Genomic DNA, 21,613 nt, shown 5'->3' on the forward strand with positions numbered 1-21,613 from the left:
TTCAGCTTCTTAAACCTTGGGTCGAGTGCTGTAGCTAGCTTTAGAAATCTCACATTGGTACCTTCTTTGCATTTTGTGAAATCTGCAGTGAAAGTGTTCTTAAAGTGAACAACACGTGCTGGGTCATCATCCGAGACTGCTATAACATGAAATATGGCAGAATGTGGGTAAAACAGAGCAGGGGGACATAGAATTCTCCCGCAAAGAGTTCAGTCACAAATTTAATTAACACTTTTTTTTTTTTTTTTTTTTTTTAAACGAGCGTCATCAGCATGGAAGCATACCCTCCGGAATGGTGGCCGAAGCATGAAGGGGCATACAAATGTTTAGCAGCATTACCGCCTGTAAATGTAAAACAAACTTGTTTGTCTTAGCGATTGGCTGAAAAAGAAGTAGGACTGAGTGGACTGTAGGCGCTGAAGTTTTACGTTGTTACGTAACTGCACTCAAAAAGAACAAAAAAACAAACAAACGTTTGTCACAATAAAGAGACTGCACTATAGTACCTATGAGGTGAATTGAAAAAAGTAATTTCTTTTGTTTATCATTTTTACAGTGCAAATATTTGTAATAAAATATACACTTTGATTTCAATTGCAACACAGAATACAATATATGAAAATGTAGAAAATATCCAAAATATTTAATAAATTTCAATTGGAATTCTATTGTTTAATAGTGCGATTAAAACGGCGATCGATCAAGATTAATTGTTTTGAGTTAACTCACATGATTAACTGATTAATTGACAGCCCTAGTTTCACCCTGTTCAGGTGGTAGGCCAGGACTCTCCTGATGTCAGAATGTGCAATGCTGCCTCAGCTCAGTGAGGTTTTGGGAAGAATGAGAGATGTATTTGTTGATGTAGGTGAAATTCTGTCACTACCTCACGGAGAAATTTATGGTGGGTCTTCATGGATACACTGTCTAAGTGAACTATTGTAAAAGTCAGATCAGCAGTCAATATCTGAATTTCCCCAACTCCTCTAGCAGAAGTTATAGTAAGCAGAAATGCCACTTTCCTGGAAAGGCGCAGCAGGGAAGAAAAGGCCATGGCTTTAAAGACTGGCCTCACGAGGGCTGAAAGTACCAGGCTCGAGTCCTCCCATAGGGATAGTTTCCTTGAGTGAGGAGAATACCTTAACTAGGCTTTTCAGGAACCTAATTACCAATGGATGAGAAAAAAATTGAATGCCCCTGCACCAGTGTATGATAACAGAGATAACCACCAGGTGCACCTTGACAGAACTGAGTGATAGGTTCTTGTATTTCCATTTAATAAAGTAGTCAAATATTTGAGGAATTGAAAAGTGATGAGGTGCCACTGATTTCTGGTAGCATCTGAGAAAATATCTTCCATTTTGCCATGTAGGTTTGTCTTGTTGATTTTTTCTGCTATTTATTAGAACTTTGCTAACTTGACAAGAGTACGCCTGTTCTGTCATTGACATCTACTCACCATACTGTGAGATGCAGGGATGCCAAATTCAGGTGTAGGTTTTGTCTTTGGTTCTGAGACAGCAAATCTGGGTGCAGAAGTAAGGTTCTGGGTTAGGATACAGACAGGTTCAGCAGAACTGTGAGCCAGAATTGCCTGGGCCACACTGGAGCTATGAGGATTAGCTTGGGCAAGTCCTATCTGAGTTTGCAGAGTTCTCTGGGAATCACAAGGGTCAGGGTGTTCACATACATCAGGTCTTCTGACCAAGGTATCAGCAACACCTCTGCTGTGGATCAAGCCCTCGGACCGCAACCCCTTCCTACTTCTCCACATAGGCACCAATAATAATGCCAAGAATGACCTTGAGCAGGGTCACTGCATACTATGTGGCTCTGGGAAGAGGGATGAAGGAGTTTGAGGTGCATATTGTGTTCTTGTCCATCCTCCCTGTTGACGGAAAAGGCCCAGGTAGGGACCACTGAATTGTGGAGGTAAATGCGTGGTTACGCTGGTGGTGTCGGAGAGGGCTTTGGATTCTTCGACCATGGGATGTTGTTACAGGAAGGACCGCTAGGAAGAGATGGAATCCATCTAGTGAAGAGAGGGAAGAGCATCTTCGCAGGCAGGCTTGCTAACCTAGTGAGGAGGGCTTTAAACTAGGTTCGCTGGGGGATGGAGACCTAAGCCCTGAGGTCAGTGGGGAAGTGGGATACCGGGAGGAAATACAAAGAGGAAGGTGCAACAGGGGAGGCCTCCTGATTCATACTGAGAAAGCAGGGCAATCGGCTAGTTATCTTAGGTGCCTCTACATGAACACAAGAAGCCTGGGAAATAAGCAGGAAGAATTGGAAGTTCTGGCACAGTCAAGGAACTATGATGTGATTGGAATAACAGTGGGGTAATTCACATGACTGGAGCACTGTCATGGATGGATAGAAACTGTTCAGGAAGGACATGTGGGGGAGAAAAGGTGGAGGAGTTGCACTGTAAGTAAGAGAGCAGTATGATTGTTCAGCGCTCCAATATGAAACTGGAGAAAAGCCTGTTGAGAGTCTTTGGATTAAGTTTAGAGGTGAGAGCAACAAGGGTAATGTTGTGGTGGGCCTCTGCTATAGACCACCAGACCAGGAAGATGAGACTTTCTTCACGCAACTAATAGAAGTTTCCAGATCAGAGGCCCTGGTTCTCCTGCGGGACTTCAATCACCCTGACATATGCTGTAAGAGGAATACTGTAGAGCAGTTTTTGGAGTGTTGTGGACAACTTCCTGGTGCAAGTCCTGGAGGAACCAAACTAGGATCCATGCTCCTCTTGACCTGCTGCTCAAATAGGGAAAAATTGGTAGGAGAAGTAGAAGTGGGTGGCAGTCTGGGCAACAGTGTTCACGAGATGGTAGAGTTCAGGATCCTGACAAAAGGAAGAAAGGAGAGCAGCAGAATATGGACCCTGGACTTCAGAAAAGCAGACTTTGAATCCCTCAAGGAACTGATGGGCAGGATCCCCTGGGAGGCTAATATGAATGGGGAAAGGTATCCAGGAGAGCTGGCTGTATTTTAAAGAAGCCTTACTGAGGGTGCAGGAACAAACTATCCCAATGTGCAGAAAGAATAGCAAATATGGCAGGCGACCAGCTTGGCTTAACAGAGAAATCTTTGGTGAGCTTAAACACAAAAAGGAAGCTTACAAGAAGTGGAAACTCGGACAGATGACTAGGGAGGAATATAAAAATATTGCTTGAGCATGTAGGGGTGTAATCAGGAAGCCCAAAGCACAACTGGAGTTGCAGCTAGCAAGGGATGTGAAGAGTAACAAGAACGGTTTCTACAGGTTTGTTAGCAACAAGGTGGTGGTCAGGGAAAGCATGGGACCCCTACTGAATGGGGGAAGCAACCTAGTTACAGATGTGGATAAAGCTGAAGTACTCCATGCTTTTTTGCCTTGGTCTTCACAGACAACGAAAGCATATGCTCAAATAAATTTGTTAGTCTCTAAGGTGCCACAAGTACTTCTCATTCTTTTTACGAACAAGGTCAACTCCCAGACTGCTGCACTGGGCAGCATAGTATGGGGAGGAGGTGAGCAGCCCTCAGTGGTGAAAGAGCAGGTCAAGGACTATTTAGAAAAGCTGGACATGCACAAGTACATGGGGGCAGATGCAGTGCATCCGAGGGTGCTGAGGAAGCTGGCTGATGCAATTGCAAAGCCATTGGCCATTATCTTTGAAAACTCATGGTGATCAGAGGAGGTCCCGGATGATTGGAAAAAGGTAAATATAGTGCCCATCCTTTTAAAAGGGAAGAAGGAGAATCCGGGGAACTACAGACCAGTCAGCCTCACTTCAGTCCTCAGCAAAATCATGGAGCAGGTCCTCAAGGAATCCATTTTGAAGCACTTGGAGGAGAGGAAGGTGATCAGGAACAGTCAACATGGATTCACCAAGGGCAAGTCATGTCTGACCAACCTGATTTATTTCTATGATGAGATAACTGGCTCTGTGGATAGGGGGAAAAGCAGTGGATGCGATATACCTTGGACTTTAGCAAAGCTTTTGATATGGTCTCCTACAGTATTCTTGCCAGCAAATTAAAGAAGTATGGATTCGATGAATGGACTATAAAGTGGATAGAAAGCTGGCTAGATAGTCAGTCTCAATGGGTAGTGATCAACGGCTCAATGTCTAGTTGGCAGCTGGGACTATAGGAGGAGGAATTTGATTTGCCTAACAGATTTTGTAGGCACTTTAAATGGAATCCATGGCTGTATAATGCAAGTTGTGATTATAACACTAGCAATAAGAGTAGATATCTTGCTATTTCCTGCTACAATGTGAACAATACCTGATTTTTGGTTTTAAGGGACTCCATCTCCTGGATAAATTTTTCTGTTAATTCCTTCATCTTCTCATTATAGTTCATGTCCTTGAGTCGTAACTGGTACTCGTTTTCCATCTTCAGTTCCTCCACACGAGTCTTCAGTTCTAGCATAACTTGAGTCTGCCATGAAAAAGACAACAAGATTGATAAGAGGTTATTTACTTGTAACTACAATTCCTTGAGGGTACTACCTCTGCATGTTCACACTGCTGCAAACAGCACCATGGCACTGAGAGTTTCCAGAACATTTTCAAACATTTTGCCCATTTGGAGGTGAATGTACCACTGAAACAGGAAAAATCTTAATTTTGAACCTTGGCCTTATAAGAGGGTAAATAGAAATCCTGCTTCTGCCCTCTCCACTCAAACTGTTCTCAGAGTCTATAATCAGTTGACCAAGGCATAGCGCCCCTACTCTTCACCCTCACTGAAATGGGAGCTGCTACTACTCTTTGCACATCAATATTGGTAGCACCAGCTGTTTGGGTGTAGCCTCTCCTTCTGAATTATACTGTGGTCAGTCCACTCAGCTATTGTGTAATGGAGACGGAGCTGGTCACAACGTTCTGCAAATGTAGGTCATAATGTCTAGACTGGGAGTCTGAGGAGAGAGTGTAGGATCTGTATTCTTAACTTGTTCATACCTTCTCTTCCATATCTGTTTTTGTGATCAGCACCTCATCAGCATATCCCACTTCCTTCTCCCGTTTCAGACCCCGCCCTTCCTTATCATACACTTTCCAGATAAGCAGGCAGCCATCCTCGGAGACAGTCAGCAGAAATTGGTCATCACATGTTATGGACATCTAAGGAGGGAAGAGACAGCAGAATAAAAAGAGTAGAAAAGATATAGGATAGGGGAGAGATATAGGTTATATCTACACTAGATTTTTCCCCCCCTAAGAGTTCCTGTCATTATTACTATCAGTGAAGTTGTGGTGAGAATGCAAATGTAGCCCAGCTATTTAACCACCAAGTCTAGATGACAGGGTAGCGAGAACACTAGCAGCCCCTGGGCCCTGTCTATACTAGCACTCTTGTCACCAGTGGAACTGCACAAATATTACTAGAATGGCAGGAAAAAAATTACAAAGCTAGTACAGACAAGATCCTAGGTCAAGGGCCCACTTTTCTGACATTGATTTTGTAGCAAGGCACAGCTGGGCCCCTCTTGCTTCTGCCTCTTCTGTCCTCACAAAACCAAACAGGGATACCTCAGGTCAATGCAATCACCCGTGTATTTTATTTATATAGTTCTTTCCCACCACCAGCTTACTATCTATGTACAGGGTTTTACAGCCAGACTTTACCAGCAACAGACCAGAACCACCAGTCCCTCTTACCTTTCTCTTTCCCCCTCTGGCTTCCTTCCTCCCAGCCTTTATAGCCCCTGGCTAATTAAGCTGGCAGCTGTTCCTAGTTGCCAGGCAGGCAGGGCTATTCAGCCAGCCCCAATCCATTCCCGTTGATTGGGGCTGGCATGGCAGGGAGTTTGTGCCCAGCACCCTGTCACAGACACTTAACACAACTAGCCTCTGCAAAGAGTTTTAAAGGGGCAAGGATTTGGCTTTTTTTTTTTAAACAAAAAGAATCTGAAATTTCTCCAGCTTTGGACAGGGTGAGGCCCCCTTGCAAGGCCCATCCTCTGGATGCCATCCATCAACTTTACTGTTTTTCTGAAAGGTTGACAGATTGGCAGTTACAATTTCTCTCTTGCAGTTTGTTCAAGCAGTGTGCCCTGGGCATGTCAGTTTGGACGGGGAAGATGTGCCATTCTCACTGCCCTTTTCAAAGCAGGAAAGTGTCTTCGTTAGGTTATACTAAAAACTTAACAAATATCCACTGGCAATGCTCAGAAGAGATTTTCCAAACCCTGATAACTTTATTTTTATTTTCTTCACCCCAGCCAAACTTAAATAAGAGACTCTTCCTCAGAGAGGACGTGCCATATGCCAAGTTAGGAATTTTTTGTTCAGCCATATTTGAGCACAATTCTTTTTTCTTTTAAATGCTTAGGTATTTTTTCATCCTCTCCCATAACTCAGATACAGGTGAATGGATTCTCCTAAAATTTGCTGAAACAATGCACCCATGGGCACAGATAGTTTTCATCCCCAGAGCAGAATTTTTGAGGCACTTACATGCATGTGACAGAGGAGTATAATGGAACTCAGTACAGCATTATGACAGAAAGGTGAGCTGCACCTGTGATCCTTTTTTCAGTCTCTCTCTTGGGCACCCTCTCCAAGTCATAGGCCCACTCTCAGGGCTGAACCCCCAAAATCACCCACTTTTGGACTGGATTACCAGGCTGCAGCATCCCTTGTTTACCAACTAATTTTACCTTCAACAGGTCCAACTAGTTTTGGGCCCTGCTACAACAGCCTCTCTGAGAGCTGTGATCCAAACTGGTAAAAGCAATGCCAGAAAACAGCTTGTTCAAAATAGAGTATGATTAATTTAGTCAAAGGAGCATCGCAAGCAGAGACAAGTGGATTAAAAATAACAAAAGCCTGCACATATTTTGTCTTATCTAAACTTTGCCTTTACATGCCAGTTTAATTAGGTTCTGCTTAGGCCAGGTATACCCAAAGAATTGTGCTGGGTCAGAGAGAATGCCCCAGGCAACTGCTGCCTGGTGCCTGCCAGTCAGTCTTATCTTCCCAGTCAGTGAATCTTCCCTCTCAGCTCATGGGCTACCTTTTAGTCCTTCCAAAGGTCCCTTGTTCAATATTTCAAAGTTCCTTCTTCTGATCCTGTTTCTAGTCCAAACTGGTTTATGTGTTTCTCTAGTGAGGGGCTGCAGGATTTAACCCTTATCTACCTTTCAGCCAGCAATACCTTAACCAACAAAACCAAGGAGATTTAACATTCATAAAAATTAATACAAATTCTCCTCACATTTTCCACATACAATATGTAGCCTTAACACTAGCAGCTCTATAGAGTTGAAGAAAACGGAGATAAACAAAGAGCAGGGGAGTCCAAATGACTCAGATTGTTGTTGGCTGGAAAAGAAAAAATAAACTCCTTACCTTGGTAACAGGGCCAGCGTGGGCCTGATACTCATTGAACTCTTTGTGCACAGGCAGTGGGTACTTCATAGATCGGATGGTCCCCATTGAAGTGCCTGTGAACACCATGCGCCCAGAATGAGACACGACTATTGCAGTATAAGTAACATCAAAAGTAGGCACTTCACACAGGATCTAAAAAAAAAACCAACAACAACAAAACCCAGCATAGAATAAGCTCTATAATACTGCCTAAGTAACATAGTGTAAGAGCAGCTGACACACCATTCCACTTACAGAAAATAATGATAAAATAGTGAGAAAAAACTGCCTAGAGGAACCGAACCATGAGCAATAATTAGCATTAGGGTGTGACAAGTTCCCCCCGGGTATTGCCTGGAACTGGGGTACCACTGAGCCCCTCGACCCACCAGCCTTGGCTCCCACTCATGCTGTAATGCTGTGACAAGCTGCAGACACGCTCCCAGTCTCACACTTTCACGAGCACACAGGTAGGGACACATCCAGCTGTAATAACATGCAGACAGGCTTTCTGACCAGCCCCTGCATGGGAAGGCTATATAGATAGGGCACTTACCAGCTTCCCAGGCACACAACCCCTCCGGAGGGTAAACCAAAATTAAACTGTCTTGCATTGCACAGAGAAGTGTAAAGCGTAAGCTCATAAAATCTGCCCTCTCCCTCAGTGTGGAGAGAGATATGCAACAGTTTTCTGCCCCAAGTATGATTTCCACACACTGGTTTTAGACAAAACAAAAACAAGTTTATTAACTACAAAAGATAGATTTTAATTGATAAGGGATAGCAAACAGATCAAAGCAGAGTACTTAACAAATAAACAAAAATGCAATCTAAGCTTAATATACTAAAGAGATTGGACATGAGTAGCAAATTCTCACCTTAAATGATGATTAGGGCCCTACCGAATTCAAGGCCATGAAAAACGTGTCACGGACCGAGAAATCTGGTCTCCCCCCGTGAAATCTGGTCTTTTGTGTGCTTTTACCCTATATTAAACAGATTTCACGGGGGGAGACCAGCTTTTCTCAAATTGGGGGTCCAGACCCAAAAGAGTTATGGGGGGGGGTCGCAAGGTTATTTTAGGGGGGTTGTGGTATTGCCACCCTTACTTCTGCGCTGCTGCCTTCAGAGCTGGGCGGCCAGAGAGTGGCAGCTGCTGACTGAGGGCCCAGCTCTACAGGCAACAGCGCAGAAGTAAGGGTGGTAATACCTCTGACGTTGCACTCTATATGATTTTATGAAAATATGCTAATAAGTGTGACTATAATGTAACTGGAATATGCTTCATGCAAAAGGTCTCCTGTAAGGTATCATTACAAAGCTTATAATCTACTGAGTGTGGTCATCCTATTTGTATGTATGTACCATTCTTGTATCTGCAACTAGAAATGGAAAATATAACTCTGAGGGTCTATTGTAATTATGCAAAGTGTGGGCCATTAACGGTGGATTGGAATCTTGATGGCTCCCATTAACCAGGACAACTGACTGTAGATGGCTCTGTTTACTTGTAAGTCCTCCTGTATACCTGTGTGCTGGCATGTGGGTAATGAAGTCTTACAGTGACATGTGATCATGTCACCTGAACTGGAATTCATCTTTAACCTGGTGCTTTTCCATTTCGAAGGAGGGGTGGGAACCCAGAGAGGGACAAAGGATTCCCGTCTTGTGCAAAAGACATATAAGGGGGTAGAACAGAAAAGGGGGCTGCAGTCATGAGAAATCCCCTCGCTACCGCCTGAGCTGGAACAAGGGCTGTACTAGGCGAAAGGGTTGTGCCCAGTCTAGGAGGGCATTCAGTCTGTGAAAGAAGCTTATTGGAACATCTCTGAGGGTGAGGTTTCATCTGTATTCAGTTTTCTTACTGTATTAGGCATGGACTTGTGTATTTTATTTTATTTTGCTTGGTAATTCACTTTGTTCTGTCTGTTACTACTTGGAACCACTTAAATCCTACTTGTTGTGCTTAATAAAATCACTTTTTACTTATTAATTAACCCAGAGTATGTATTAACACCTAGGGGGTTTCTGTGATCCAACCTGTCACAATACCATATCATGCCACCTTTATTTCTGCATTGCTGCCTTCAGAGCTGCTTGGCTGGAGAGTGGCAGCTGCTGACTGAGGGCCCAGCTCTGCAGGCAGCAGTGCAGAAGTAAGGGTGGCAATACCATACCATGCCACCCTTACTTCTGCGCTGCTGCTGGAGGTGGCTCTGCCTTCAGAGCTGGGCTCCCAGCCAGCAGCCACCACTTTCCAGCTGCCCAGCTCTGAAGACAGCGCCACCACCAGCAGCAGTGCAGAAATAAGGGTAGCAGTACCGTAACCCCCCGTCAATAATCTCGGGACCCCCCACAACTCCTTTTTGGATCAGGACCCCTACAATTACAACACCATGAAATTTCAGATTTAAATATCTGAAAAAATGAAATTTGCAATTTAAAAAAATCCTATGATCATGAAATTGATCAAAATGGACTGTGAATTTGGTAGGACCCTAATGATGATTTAGGCCGGTTGCAGAGCTTCTTAAAGGGCAAACTGCACTTGCTGGCAGCTTAAAACCCCAGGTATTCCTTTCACAGGCTAGAAATCCCTCTAGCCTGGGTTCAGCCCTTCCCCCAGTTCAGTCCTTCTTCCTCAGGTGTTTTCAGGATTCTCCTTGGGCAGGGAGTCAGTGAAGAACCACGATGATGTCACTCCCCTGCCTTAAATAGCTTTTGCATATGGCAGGAACCCTTTGTCTCCAGGCTTAGTTCTCACACCTTTCAGTGGAAAAACACTGGTATTCCAAGATGGAGTTCAGTACCAGGTGACTTGGTCACATGTCCCTCTAGGGTCACAGCAGCCATAATTCGGAGGCTGTTTGTAGCATCCTCAAGAAGGCTCCCCAGCAGGAGATTAGCTTCTTCTAAAACCTATTGTTCTCCCTAATGGCCCTTCCCAGCCAGCTATCTAGATTGATTGCATTCTGCCTACTGGGCGTTCCCCAGGTGTAAACACATTTGTAATAGATGCATAGACAATATTCCTAACATCAGATACCAACATGATACATGCATACAAATAGGATAATCATATTCAGCCATATTCAGAAAATCATGACCTTTCAAATGATATCCCACATAACCTATCTTGCATAAAATACATCATAGTTATGCCATAATCATATCATAACAATTGTGATACAGCACGGCTGGAGGGCAGCAGGAGAGTGTTAGAAGGGAGCCTTATTCCCTATAGATTAATTAAAGCACCTGAAGCCAATTAAAGCACCTGAAGTCAGTCACCTGATAAAACCCCCCTGCTTCAATCAGAGAAGGGAAGGAGTTGAAGGGGGGGGGGGGGGATAGAGGAGAGTTTGGAGAAGTGCTGCAGTGGGCTAAGAAGACCAAGACCCTAGGTAAGGGACACCTGGTTTGTGCAGAGGGAGGGCAGGAAGCCCCACAAGCTGAAGGGCAGGAGAGGGAAGTAGCCCAGGGGAAGGAACAGCTAGTTCAAGTGGTTTACCACTATCCCTAGGGCCCCTGGGCTGGGACCCGGAGTAGAGGGTGAGCCTGGGTCCCTCCCTCTCCACTCCCCTCCTCTAGAACACTAGTAGGGCAGTTAATACCCCAGTTCAGGGGTGAGAAATGGTGCCCTGAACCCTCCCCAAGAAGAGAAAGCGTGAGACCCATCAAAGTAGTGCTGGCAATTTGCCACATGTGGTATTAGAAGTGGGATCTCTGAGCTGGGCACTTAAACCAGGATTAGCCAAAACCCTCCCATCCCTAAAATGGGTGATGTGGTCAAGGCCCTAATACAAAACACCGCAGCCCAGCAGGAGGCTACCTGGGTCCAAGCAACTGCCCAACAAGAGGCGACTCGGATGCAGCAGGAGACTAATCGTCTATTGATGAGTCAGGCTGCCCAGGACCGAGCCCTGCTGCAAGAGCTGATGAACCACATCCGCCAATTCCTTTAGCACTCTTGGACGAGTTGCATCCGAGAGTGCTAAAGGAATTGGCGGATGTGATTGCAGAGCCATTGGCCATTATCTTTGAAAACTCGTGGTGAACGGGGGAAGTCCCAGATGACTGGAAAAAGGCTAATGTAGTGCCAATCTTTAAAAAAGGGAAGGAGGAGGATCCGGGGAACTACAGGCCAGTCAGCCTCACCTCAGTCCCCGGAAAAATCATGGAGCAGGTCCTCAAGGAATCAATCCTGAAGCACTTACACGAGAGGAAAGTGATCAGGAACAGTCAGCATGGATTCACCAAGGAAAAGTCATACCTGACTAATCTAATTGCCTTCTGTGATGAGATTACTGGTTCTGTGGATGAAGGGAAAGCAGTGGATGTATTGTTTCTTGACTTTAGCAAAGCTTTTGACACTGTCTCCCACAGTATTCTTGTCAGCAAGTTAAAGAAGTATGGGCTGGATGAATGCACTATAAGGTGGGTAGAAAGTTGGCTAGATTGTCGGGCTCAACGGGTAGTGATCAATGGCTCCATGTCTAGTTGGCAGCCGGTGTCAAGTGGAGTGCCCCAGGGGTCGGTCCTGGGGCCGGTTTTGTTCAATATCTTCATAAATGATCTGGAGGATGGTGTGGATTGCACCCTCCGCAAATTTGCGGATGATACTAAACTGGGAGGAGTGGTAGATACGCTGGAGGGGAGGGATAGGATACAGAAGGACCTAGACAAATTGGAGGATTGGGCCAAAAGAAACCTGATGAGGTTCAATAAGGATAAGTGCAGGGTCCTGCACTTAGGACGGAAGAACCCAATGCACCGCTACAGACTAGGGACCGAATGGCTAGGCAACAGTTCTGCGGAAAAGGACCTAGGGGTGACAGTGGATGAGAAGCTGGATATGAGTCAGCAGTGTGCCCTTGTTGCCAAGAAGGCCAATGGCATTTTGGGATGTATATGTAGGGGCATAGCGAGCAGATCGAGGGACGTGATCGTTCCCCTCTATTCGACATTGGTGAGGCCTCATCTGGAGTACTGTGTCCAGTTTTGGGCCCCACACTACAAGAAGGATGTGAATAAATTGGAGAGAGTCCAGCGAAGGGCAACAAAAATGATTAGGGGTCTGGAACACATGACTTATGAGGAGAGGCTGAGGAAACTGGGAATGTTTAGTCTACGGAAGAGAAGAATGAGGTGGGATTTGATAGCTGCTTTCAACTACCTGAGAGGTGGTTCCAGAGAGGATGGTTCTAGACTATTCTCAGTGGTAGAAGATGATAGGACAAGGAGTAATGGTCTCAACCGCAACTGTGATGGGACCCGGACCATATGGGCCAGCCACTGCCTACGGAAAATGACACGGGAGGATGATGTGGAGGCATACCTCCTGGCTTTTGAAAGAGCAGCTCTGTGGGAGGCCTGGCCCCAAGATCAGTGGTCTGGTATCCTCGCCCTGTTCCTGTGTGGGGAGGCCCAGAAGGTCTACTATGATATGGCCCTGGAGACTGCAGCAGATTACCCACAGCTGAAGGCAGAGATCCTGGCCAGAGATGGAGTAACAACAGCGTTGCGAGCCCAGAGGTTCCATGCGTGGCAGTATACAGAGGACAAGACACCCCAATCGCAATTGTTTGACCTGATCCACCTGACCCAGAAATGGCTGAGCCCTGAGGCCCTCAGCTCTGAGAAGATGATGGAGCTCCTGGTACTGGACCGGTGTATGAGGGGGCTACCACCAGGCCTCCAGGCTTGGTTTGGCCAGAATGACCCCTCCACCTATGATGAGTTGGTCTCCCTTGTGGAAAGACAGTTGGCAGCCCGTGAACTGTTCCAGACCCCAGGGGGTGAGACACAGCAAACCAGGAAGCCAGTCCCAAACCCAAGGCCCCGGACTCTCGAACTCCAGGAGAACCATAACTGGGAGGAAAGACACAGAGGAATGGCCCAAGGCCAAAAAGGAACCTGGGGGTCTGGGAAGAGAGGGCTTGGGGGGGGGGGGGAGGGGGGTCCGGCCAAATAGCCCCAGGCAGAGGGTGGCAACTGGAATAAGGGGGTGGTGTTACGAGTGTGGGGAATTGGGGCATATAGCAGCCCAATGCTCCAATAGGGAAGAGCCTATGCAATGTAATCTGGGGGATCACAGGGATCAACGTGGCCTAATCGGTGTGGTAGTGGTCACAATGACCTTGCATGGGTATACAAGATCAGTAAAAATGAATGGAATTGAAACCATAGCATTAGTAAATTCCAGGAATGCTGTCACGCTGGTCTCGGGGAAGTTGGTGGGGCAAGACCAACTAACCTGGGCCAAAACCACAGGGGTAAGGTGCGTTCATGGCACCATAAATTTCTACCCTGCAATCTCGGTACGGATTGAGATCCGGGGGAATACTACCAAGGTGACTGCAGGGGTGGTCCCCAGGCTCCCTTTCCCTGTCTTAATTGGTAGGGACTTCCCCGGGTTTGAGAGCTTACTCCCCCAAATAGAGCCAGGGGAGGGTAGCAACCCCTGGGCTGAGACGGAGGCACCTACAGATAGCCTCACCCCAATGTTTGCCGAATTTGCCCCAGAGTTATTCTCATCCCCCGGAAAACCCCGAAAGTCTAGGTGGGAAAGGAGGATAGATAAAAGATTAGGGACCAGGATTCTAGCAGAGAACCAGAAAACGTCCCTTGTTGGTAGGCGAACCCGCTCAGGAGGCCAGGAGATAATTCAGGCCAGTGAGGACTTGGAGGCGGTTCCTAGCCCAAGTAGGAGCAACCCAGGGGGCGGAGTAGAAACAGGCCCCCTGGAACTAGGTCAGATTGGTACCGCACGTGAGAATTTTGGGCAGGACCAAGCCAATGACCCGCTATATGCGAATGTGAGGGAGGAAGTAGTGGAAGTAAATGGCGTACCTGTGGAAGGAAAGACCAAAGGCCCAAGGCCATATTATGTACTCAAACGCGATCTGTTGTACAGGATAGCGCAAATACAAGGGGAAGAAGTAGAGCAACTCTTAGTCCCATGGAAACACACAAGGGCAGTACTAGAGTTAGCTCACAGTCATCTATTTGGGGGACATCTAGGAGTAGACAAGACACTGGATAGAATCCTAAGAAGGTTTTATTGGCCAGGAATATATGCAGAGGTCCAGCGCTATTGTGCCTCCTGCCCTGAATGCCAGTTGCATAGCCCCCAACCTCACTTGTGGGCCCCATTAGTACCTTTGCCTATTATTGAAGTCCCTTTTGAGGATAGCAATGGACATAGTGGGCCCACTGGAAAGATCGGCATGGGGCCACTGAAACCTACTAGTCATCCTTGACTATGCCACGCAGTATCCAGAAGCCATTCCTTTAAGAAACCCCACATCCAAGGCAATAGCAAAAGAACTACTCCAGGTTTTTGCCAGAGTGGGCATCCCTAAGGAGATCCTGACAGGCCAAGGAACCCCGTTCATGTCAAAATTAAAGAAAGACTTATGTACCCTACTCTGAATCCAGGCCATATGGACCTCAGTCTACCATCCACAAACAGATGGACTGGTCGAGCTGTTTAACCGTACCCTTAAAAGTATGATCCGGAAGGTGGTAGGACAGGACGGAAAAGACTGGGATACCCTTCTACCGTATCTAGTGTTTGCTATACAGGAAGTCCCCCAGGCGTCCACTGGTTTCTCTCCCTTTGAACTACTATACGGACACCACCCATGTGGAATGTTAGATTTTGCCAAGGAAGATTGGGAAGAACAACCCAACCCAGGAAAGAATGTCATTGAGCACATGACACAGATGAGAGAGCAAATAACTCTAGTAACCCCTATAGTACAAGAACATTTGGAAAAAGCACAAGAGGCCCAGCGGACATATTACAACCATCGGGCGAAAGTACGGAGACTTCAGCCCTGGCGTGACTGAGAGATGTGCCTGGTCATTCGGGAAGCTCCACCCCAGACAGACGACCCACGGGGCAGGTGAAGATATCTTCTGAGTTAACTCCAGAACAACGAACAGAGGTCATTGATACGATCCAACGGAACCAGGACATGTTCTGTACAGTTGGGCCGTACGACACTGGTCCAACATCATATTGTCACCAGTCCCGGAGTAAGGGTGATAAGACCATACCAAATACTGGAAGCTAAAAGGGAAGAAATTAGGACAGAAGTGAAGAAGATGCTGGAACTTGGGGTTATTGAAGAAGCCCACAGCCAGTGGTCCAGCACTATCCTACTAGTCCCCAAGCCTGACAGCACCCTGAGGTTTTGCAACGACTTCTGGAAGTTGAATCAAGTATCCCAATTCGATGCCTATCCAATACCATGCATTGACGAGCTAGTTGATCAGTTAGGCAAGGCCCGATACCTAACCACTCTAGAACTGACCAAAGGATATTGGCAAATTCCCCTGGTCGAGAATGCCAAGGAAAAGACTGCCTTCTCTACACCCGATGGCCTGTTCCAATACACCGTCCTCCCTTTCGGACTCCATGGGGCCCCTGCAACATTCCAATGACTTATAGACAAATTGCTGCGACCCCATGCCAAGTATGCCACCGCCTATCTAGATGACAGTCATCCATAGCCCTGACTAGGAAATGCACCTTGGAAAAGTAGAAGTGATGCTAGACACCCTGCGGGAGGCCGGCCTCACTGCCAACCCTCTCAAATGTGTATTAGGACTAGCTGAGGCCAGATACCTCAGGTATGTAGTAGAGAGAGGTTTGGTGAAACCCCAATGGAACAAAGTGGAGGCAATACAAGGTTGGCCTCGACCAGTCCACAAAAAGCAGGTCAGAGCATTTCTAGGGATAGTAGGATACTAACGGAGATTCATCCCTCATTTTGCCACAAGAGCAGGGCCATTGATGGATTTGATAAAGGCTCGAGGCCCCGAGATAGTAAAGTGGACTGTGGCAGAAGGAGCATTTGCAGATTTAAGGACAGCCCTTTGTTGCCATCCAATACTCATAGCCCCAGACTTCAAGAAGGAATTCATCCTACAAATAGATGCCTCGGAGGTAGGGCTAGGAGCCATCCTTTCGCAGATGGTAGGGGAGGAGGAACACCCAATCTTGTACCTCAGCCAGAAACTCCTCCCCAGGGAACAAAAGTATGCCTTCGTTGAAAAGGAATGTCTGGTGGTAAAATGGGCTATGGAGACTCTCCGCTACTACCTACTGGAGTTTACCCTCATGACAGACCATGCCCCACTCCAGTGGATGCACAGAAACAAGGAGAAGAACGCAAGAGTGACTAGGTGGTTCCTATTCCTGCAGCCCTTCCATTTCCGGGTACAGCATAGGGCTGGAAGCCAACACGGCAATGCTGATGGCCTATCACGACAGCACTGCCTCTCGTCCCAAGTAGCCCAACCCCATGGTGTTGAGCGGGGGGTGGGATATATGATACAGCATGGCCAGAGGGCAGCAGGAGAGTGTTAGAAGGGAGCCTTATTCCCTATAGACGGAAGAAAGTTTAACAGATTAATTAAAGCACCCAAAGCCAATTAAAGCACCTGAAGCCAGTCACCTGATAAAACCCCTCCGCTTCAATCAGAGAAGGGAAGGAGTTGAAGCAGAGTGGATTGGTGTTGGAGTAGAGAGCAGTTTGGAGAAGTGCTGCGGTGGGCTAAGAAGACCAAGACCCTAGGTAAAGGGACACCTGGTTTGTGCAGAGGGAGGGCAGGAAGCCCCACAAGCTGAAAGGCAGAAGAGGGAAGTAGCCCAGGGGAAGAAACCACTAGTTCAAGAGGTTTACTGCTGCCCCTGGGCTGGGACCCGGAGTAGAGGGCGGGCCTGGGTCCCTCCCTCTCCACTCCCCTCCTCTAGGATACTAGTGGGGCAGTTAATACCCCAGTTCAGGGGCGAGAAACGAACCCTCCTCAAGAAGAGAAAGCGTGAGACCCATCAAAGTAGTGCTGGCAATTTGCCACACAATATATCTAGGAAGAATATGGGACGTAGTGTCACATAGGGTTTATAAATAGATCTTTGTACAATTTTCAAAAGTGTCTAACTTTTCTAAATAACTTTTCAAGATGAGACTTTGGTGCTTTTGAAAATTTTAAACACTTGTTACACACATTTAACTGCTTCTGTAAAGAAAAGCTGTGGACAATGGAAACTGCAATAGATGAGATATATTTGAATTTTAGTAAAGCTTTTGATAATGTAGCTCAAAGTTAATTTGTCATATGCATTGAAAAATTGCTGGAAGTATCAAATTGAAATGAAATAGCAACAAATGCTCAGGTATCATGGTGAAGGGCACAGTATAAGAACATAGATAAATAACATAACATTTCAGGTGGTAGGAGGTGTCAGTGGATGCATACAAAGACAAGGTTCCTTCCTATTTGCTTAAACTGGAAAATGGGAGGTAGGGAGAGGAAAGCACTGGTGCTTTCCCTGGGTAATAACCATCCTTTAAGCTGCCTGTCAGGACCTAGCGAAGTCACAGGTATTTGTTAGCTGGCTCACCGAAGAATCCGAAATTTCCTTGAGCGTTTGGTCAGATCCGACAGCAAAGATGATTTTGGCATCAGGAGAGATGGCAACACCGCTGTAGCTGCAGGACTTGAGCACGCACTCTGACTCCCTCTTACCCGTCAACAAGCTCCACTCATACACTGCACCATCTGTGCCACAGGAAATCAACTTATTGTCATCTGCACTCCATATGACTGAGCGCACCTGGTAAGAGTGGAAACACACCAATCAGACCCACACTTGGTGACTCTATGAGCCCTGGAAGGGAGCTTGTGTCTTGTTAAATCTGACCATTTTATCTGGTGAACCCCTTCTAGACATAGTTTTGTTTATAGTAATCCCTGTTTTATATGGCACAGCCATGCTTCTAATATAGCTTTTGATCTTTTTAAACAACCAAATGTGTTGCAATTAAATTTGTCCTTTCTTTTTTGTATTTTTGCTTTTTTTTGTTTTTGATTTTTGCTTTAGAAAATGTATAAGAATTACTTATAGAATTAATCACTGATAGAAAATGTTAAAATGCTAATCATATTAGTGAGCATAAGGGGAGTCCTGTAACACATCTCCAGGTTCTTTCACCTGTTACTCCGCTACCATTACCAACTGTTACCCTTCAGAACAACCTGAGACTATTCAGATACATTATACAAGTTGGCTACTAGTGACTGAGCTCCTACCTAGTGAGAAGCAAGATATTTGCACTACAGCAGATATTACAGCAGATATTTGCACTACAGCAATGAACTACAGAAATATTAGAATAAATAATATAAAAGGGTTACTGACCTAACTGCTGTTCTTGCTCATGTCCATGCCGCATTAGGTGTGCGCACGCTGTGTGCACTGTTGCTGGAGATGTTTCTCTCAGTGATATCCATTGGGCTGGCTTTAGCACCCTCTGGTGCAGCATGCTCACCTTGTGGTATAAAGGGGTGTCACCGACTATGCACCTTCTCAGTTCCTTCTTGTTGGTCCACTCTGGCAGAGGGGCAGGAGGGTGGGTCGTGGAATGGACATGAGCAACACAGCTCAAAGAACAACAATTATGGTCAGTAACCATTTTTTCTTTTTTGAGTGCTTGGTCATGTCCATTCCACATTAGGTGACTCACAAGTAGTACCTCAGGAGGTGGAATCAGAGTTCATGGATATGCTGATTCTAACACTGCTCTTCCAAACATGGCGTCGTCTCCAGCCTGTGGGATGATGGTGTAGTGGGATGCAAGGGTATGCACCGATGACCAAGTTGCTGCCCTGCAGTTGTTCTGGACTGGGACTTGTGCAAGGAATGCCTCTGAAGAGACCTTAGCTTTTGTGGAGTGAGCGGTTAGGATGGCCAGAGGCGGTTATCCAGGACAAGATCCTCTGGGATGATACTGGACGCCATTTCATCTTTACTGCTACAAAGAGATATGTGGATTTGTGAAAGGGTTTAGTCCTTTCAATACAGAAGGTGCGGGTATGCCTAATGTCCAATGAGTGAAGCTGGTGCTCCTCAGAGTTTATATGAGGCTTTGGGAAGAAGACTGTCAGGAAAATAGCCTGGTTGCTATGGAATTTTGAAACCATCTTTGGCAGGAAAGCTGGGTGGGGTGCAGCTGGATCTTGTCCTTGAACACTGTGTACAGTGGTTCTGACATAAGGGCCCCTGATTTCAGAAACCCTTCTGGCTGAGGTGATCACCACCAGGAATACAACTTTCCAAGAGAGGAGAATTAGAGGGCGCAATGCTAGGCGTTCAAAGGGACGGCCCATGAACCTTGACAGAACCAGGTTTAAGTCACATGAAGGAGGACCAGAGGATAGAGTTTCTCCAGTACCTTGAGAAACTGGACCACCATCTTGTGAGAGAACATTGACCTGCCATTCACCAGTGGGTGGAAGGCCAAGATTACTGCCAAGTGCACCTTGATGGACGCAAGGGCCAGACCTTACTTTGGAGGAAGTAATGGCTATTAGCCAGGATGGGCAGGGATGGTGTCCCTAGCCTCCATTTGCCAGAAGCTGGGAATAGGCAACAGAGGATAAATCACTTGATGATTACCTATTCTATTCATTCCCTCTGGGGCACCTGGCATTGGCCACTGTCGGAAGACAGTATACTGGGCTAGATGGACCTTTGGTCTGACCCAGTATGGCCGTTCTTAAGTAGTCCAAGACAATCCGAAGAGAAGATCGGATCTGAGAGAGACCTCTATGTCATGCCCAAATTGAGAAGCGTTTCCATTTGGCAAGGTAGGTAGCCCTAGTGGACGGCTTTCTACTACCTATCAAAATCTGGAGAACTTGTTCTTAACAGGCCTGCTCCTCCAGGTTCAGCCATGTAACATCCACACAGTTATGTGAAGGGAGGCAAGGTTTGGGTGAAGCAACCGCCATAGTCTTCTGAGATCAGGTCCAGACAGAGCAGAAGCAGGAGTGGGATTGCTATTGATAGATCCAGCAGCTTACCAAACTGGTGTTGACATGGCCACGCTGGGGCTATGAGAATAACTCTCGCCTTGTCCTGCTTGATTTTCAGAAGGATGTTGTGAACCAGAGGGACTAGGGGAAAAGCGTAGAGCAGCAGCCCTGTCCATGGGAGCAGGAAGGCATAGGAGAGAGAGCCCAGGCTGTGCCCTCACAGTGAGGAAAAACTGATGGGATTTTCTGTTCTGCTTGGTCACGAACAGGTCCACCTGGGGAGATCCCCAGGTTTGGAAGATGAACCTGATGATTTCTGGTGAAGGGACCACTTGTGGTGAGAGGAAAAAGGACCTGCTGAGGTGATCTGCTCTGGGAAGATGTGAAGCCTCAAGGTGTATGGAGTGCTTAACGCAGAAATACCATAGACGGATGGCCTCCTGACACAGGGTAGAGGATCAAGCTCTTCCCTGCTTGTTGATATAGGACATAGCCACGGTATTGTCTGTCAGGACTTGCACCACCTTTCCAGAGATCAGGGAAAGGAACACTTAGCAGGCTAAGCAGACAACACTGAGTTCGCTGATGTTTATGTGCAGGGAGAGTTCTATAGGCCAAGGTCTTCCTGCAGTAAGAAGAAGCAGCCATAATAGAGCAGAAGCCATGAGTTAAGAAGCAGGGAGTCATGTTCCATCTAAACGGCATCAAAACCATATAATATTGGATTGTTAAGAAGCATTTCTGCCCTAATAGCACCAAACAGCAACCAGATAGACAAATCTTAAGATGTGCAAAGAGAAATTTGCAAGAAAACACTCTGTCTGGCAAAGCCACTTACCAGCAGTTTTGGTTGAAAAGAGACCATTGATTGCTTTCGTCTGTTTTTTAATTTGAAATACTTCAGTTTGTTTCGCTATGCAGTAACTCCTCACTTAAGTTGTCCCAGTTAACGTTGTTTCGTTGTTACATTGCTGATGAATTTATTAGAGAACATGATTCTTTAAAGTTGTGCAATGCTCCCTTAGAACCTTGTTTGGCAGCCGCCTGCTTTGTCCACTGCTTGCAGAAAGAGCAGCCAGTTGGAGCTCCCTGGTGGGGGCTTGGAACCAGGATGGGCCGGCAGCTCCCCCTCTCAACTCCCCTAGGCTATTGATTGCTGGGCAGTTCAGATGTCCCCTCCCCCACTGCCCTCTGCTGCTCCTGCCCTCTGCCTTGCAGCTGCTCTCGGGAGCCTCCTGCTTGCTGTGTGGGAGTCGGGATGCTGATGTCAGGGTGTCATGTTCCCCCCCCCCCTCCCCCCACTCCGTGTCCCACCCTGCTCTGTGGAATGGGGTAAAGAAGCTTGCTGGTAGCAGCTGCTGTCTCAACTTCCTGATCTACTTAAAAAGGAAAGGTTTCAGAGTAGCAGCCGT

General features: G+C 46.5%; 1 protein-coding gene across 8 annotated transcripts in view; it reads right to left on the reverse strand.

The window, feature by feature from the left end:
* Nucleotides 1-21,613, reverse strand: part of CFAP57 (cilia and flagella associated protein 57) — a 152,169-nt gene that overhangs the window by 70,901 nt on the left and 59,655 nt on the right. For 7 of the 8 annotated variants that reach the window (XR_012640624.1, XM_074961961.1, XM_074961957.1 and 4 more), the window contains 4 exons: nt 17,788-18,000; nt 7,350-7,523; nt 4,959-5,120; nt 4,279-4,434 (listed from right to left, as the gene is read on the reverse strand). Coding sequence is in view for 7 of the 8 variants with exons in the window: in XM_074961961.1 (XP_074818062.1) it covers nt 4,279-4,434; nt 4,959-5,120; nt 7,350-7,523; nt 17,788-18,000 (705 nt within the window). In the remaining variant the exon portion in view is untranslated. The remainder of the gene's footprint in view (nt 1-4,278; nt 4,435-4,958; nt 5,121-7,349; nt 7,524-17,787; nt 18,001-21,613) is intronic. The other variant, XM_074961958.1, reaches the window with a different exon arrangement.

The sequence above is a fragment of the Natator depressus genome, chromosome 8, assembly GCF_965152275.1.
Source record: "Natator depressus isolate rNatDep1 chromosome 8, rNatDep2.hap1, whole genome shotgun sequence".
In the NCBI taxonomy this organism is placed as follows: Eukaryota; Metazoa; Chordata; order Testudines; family Cheloniidae; genus Natator; species Natator depressus.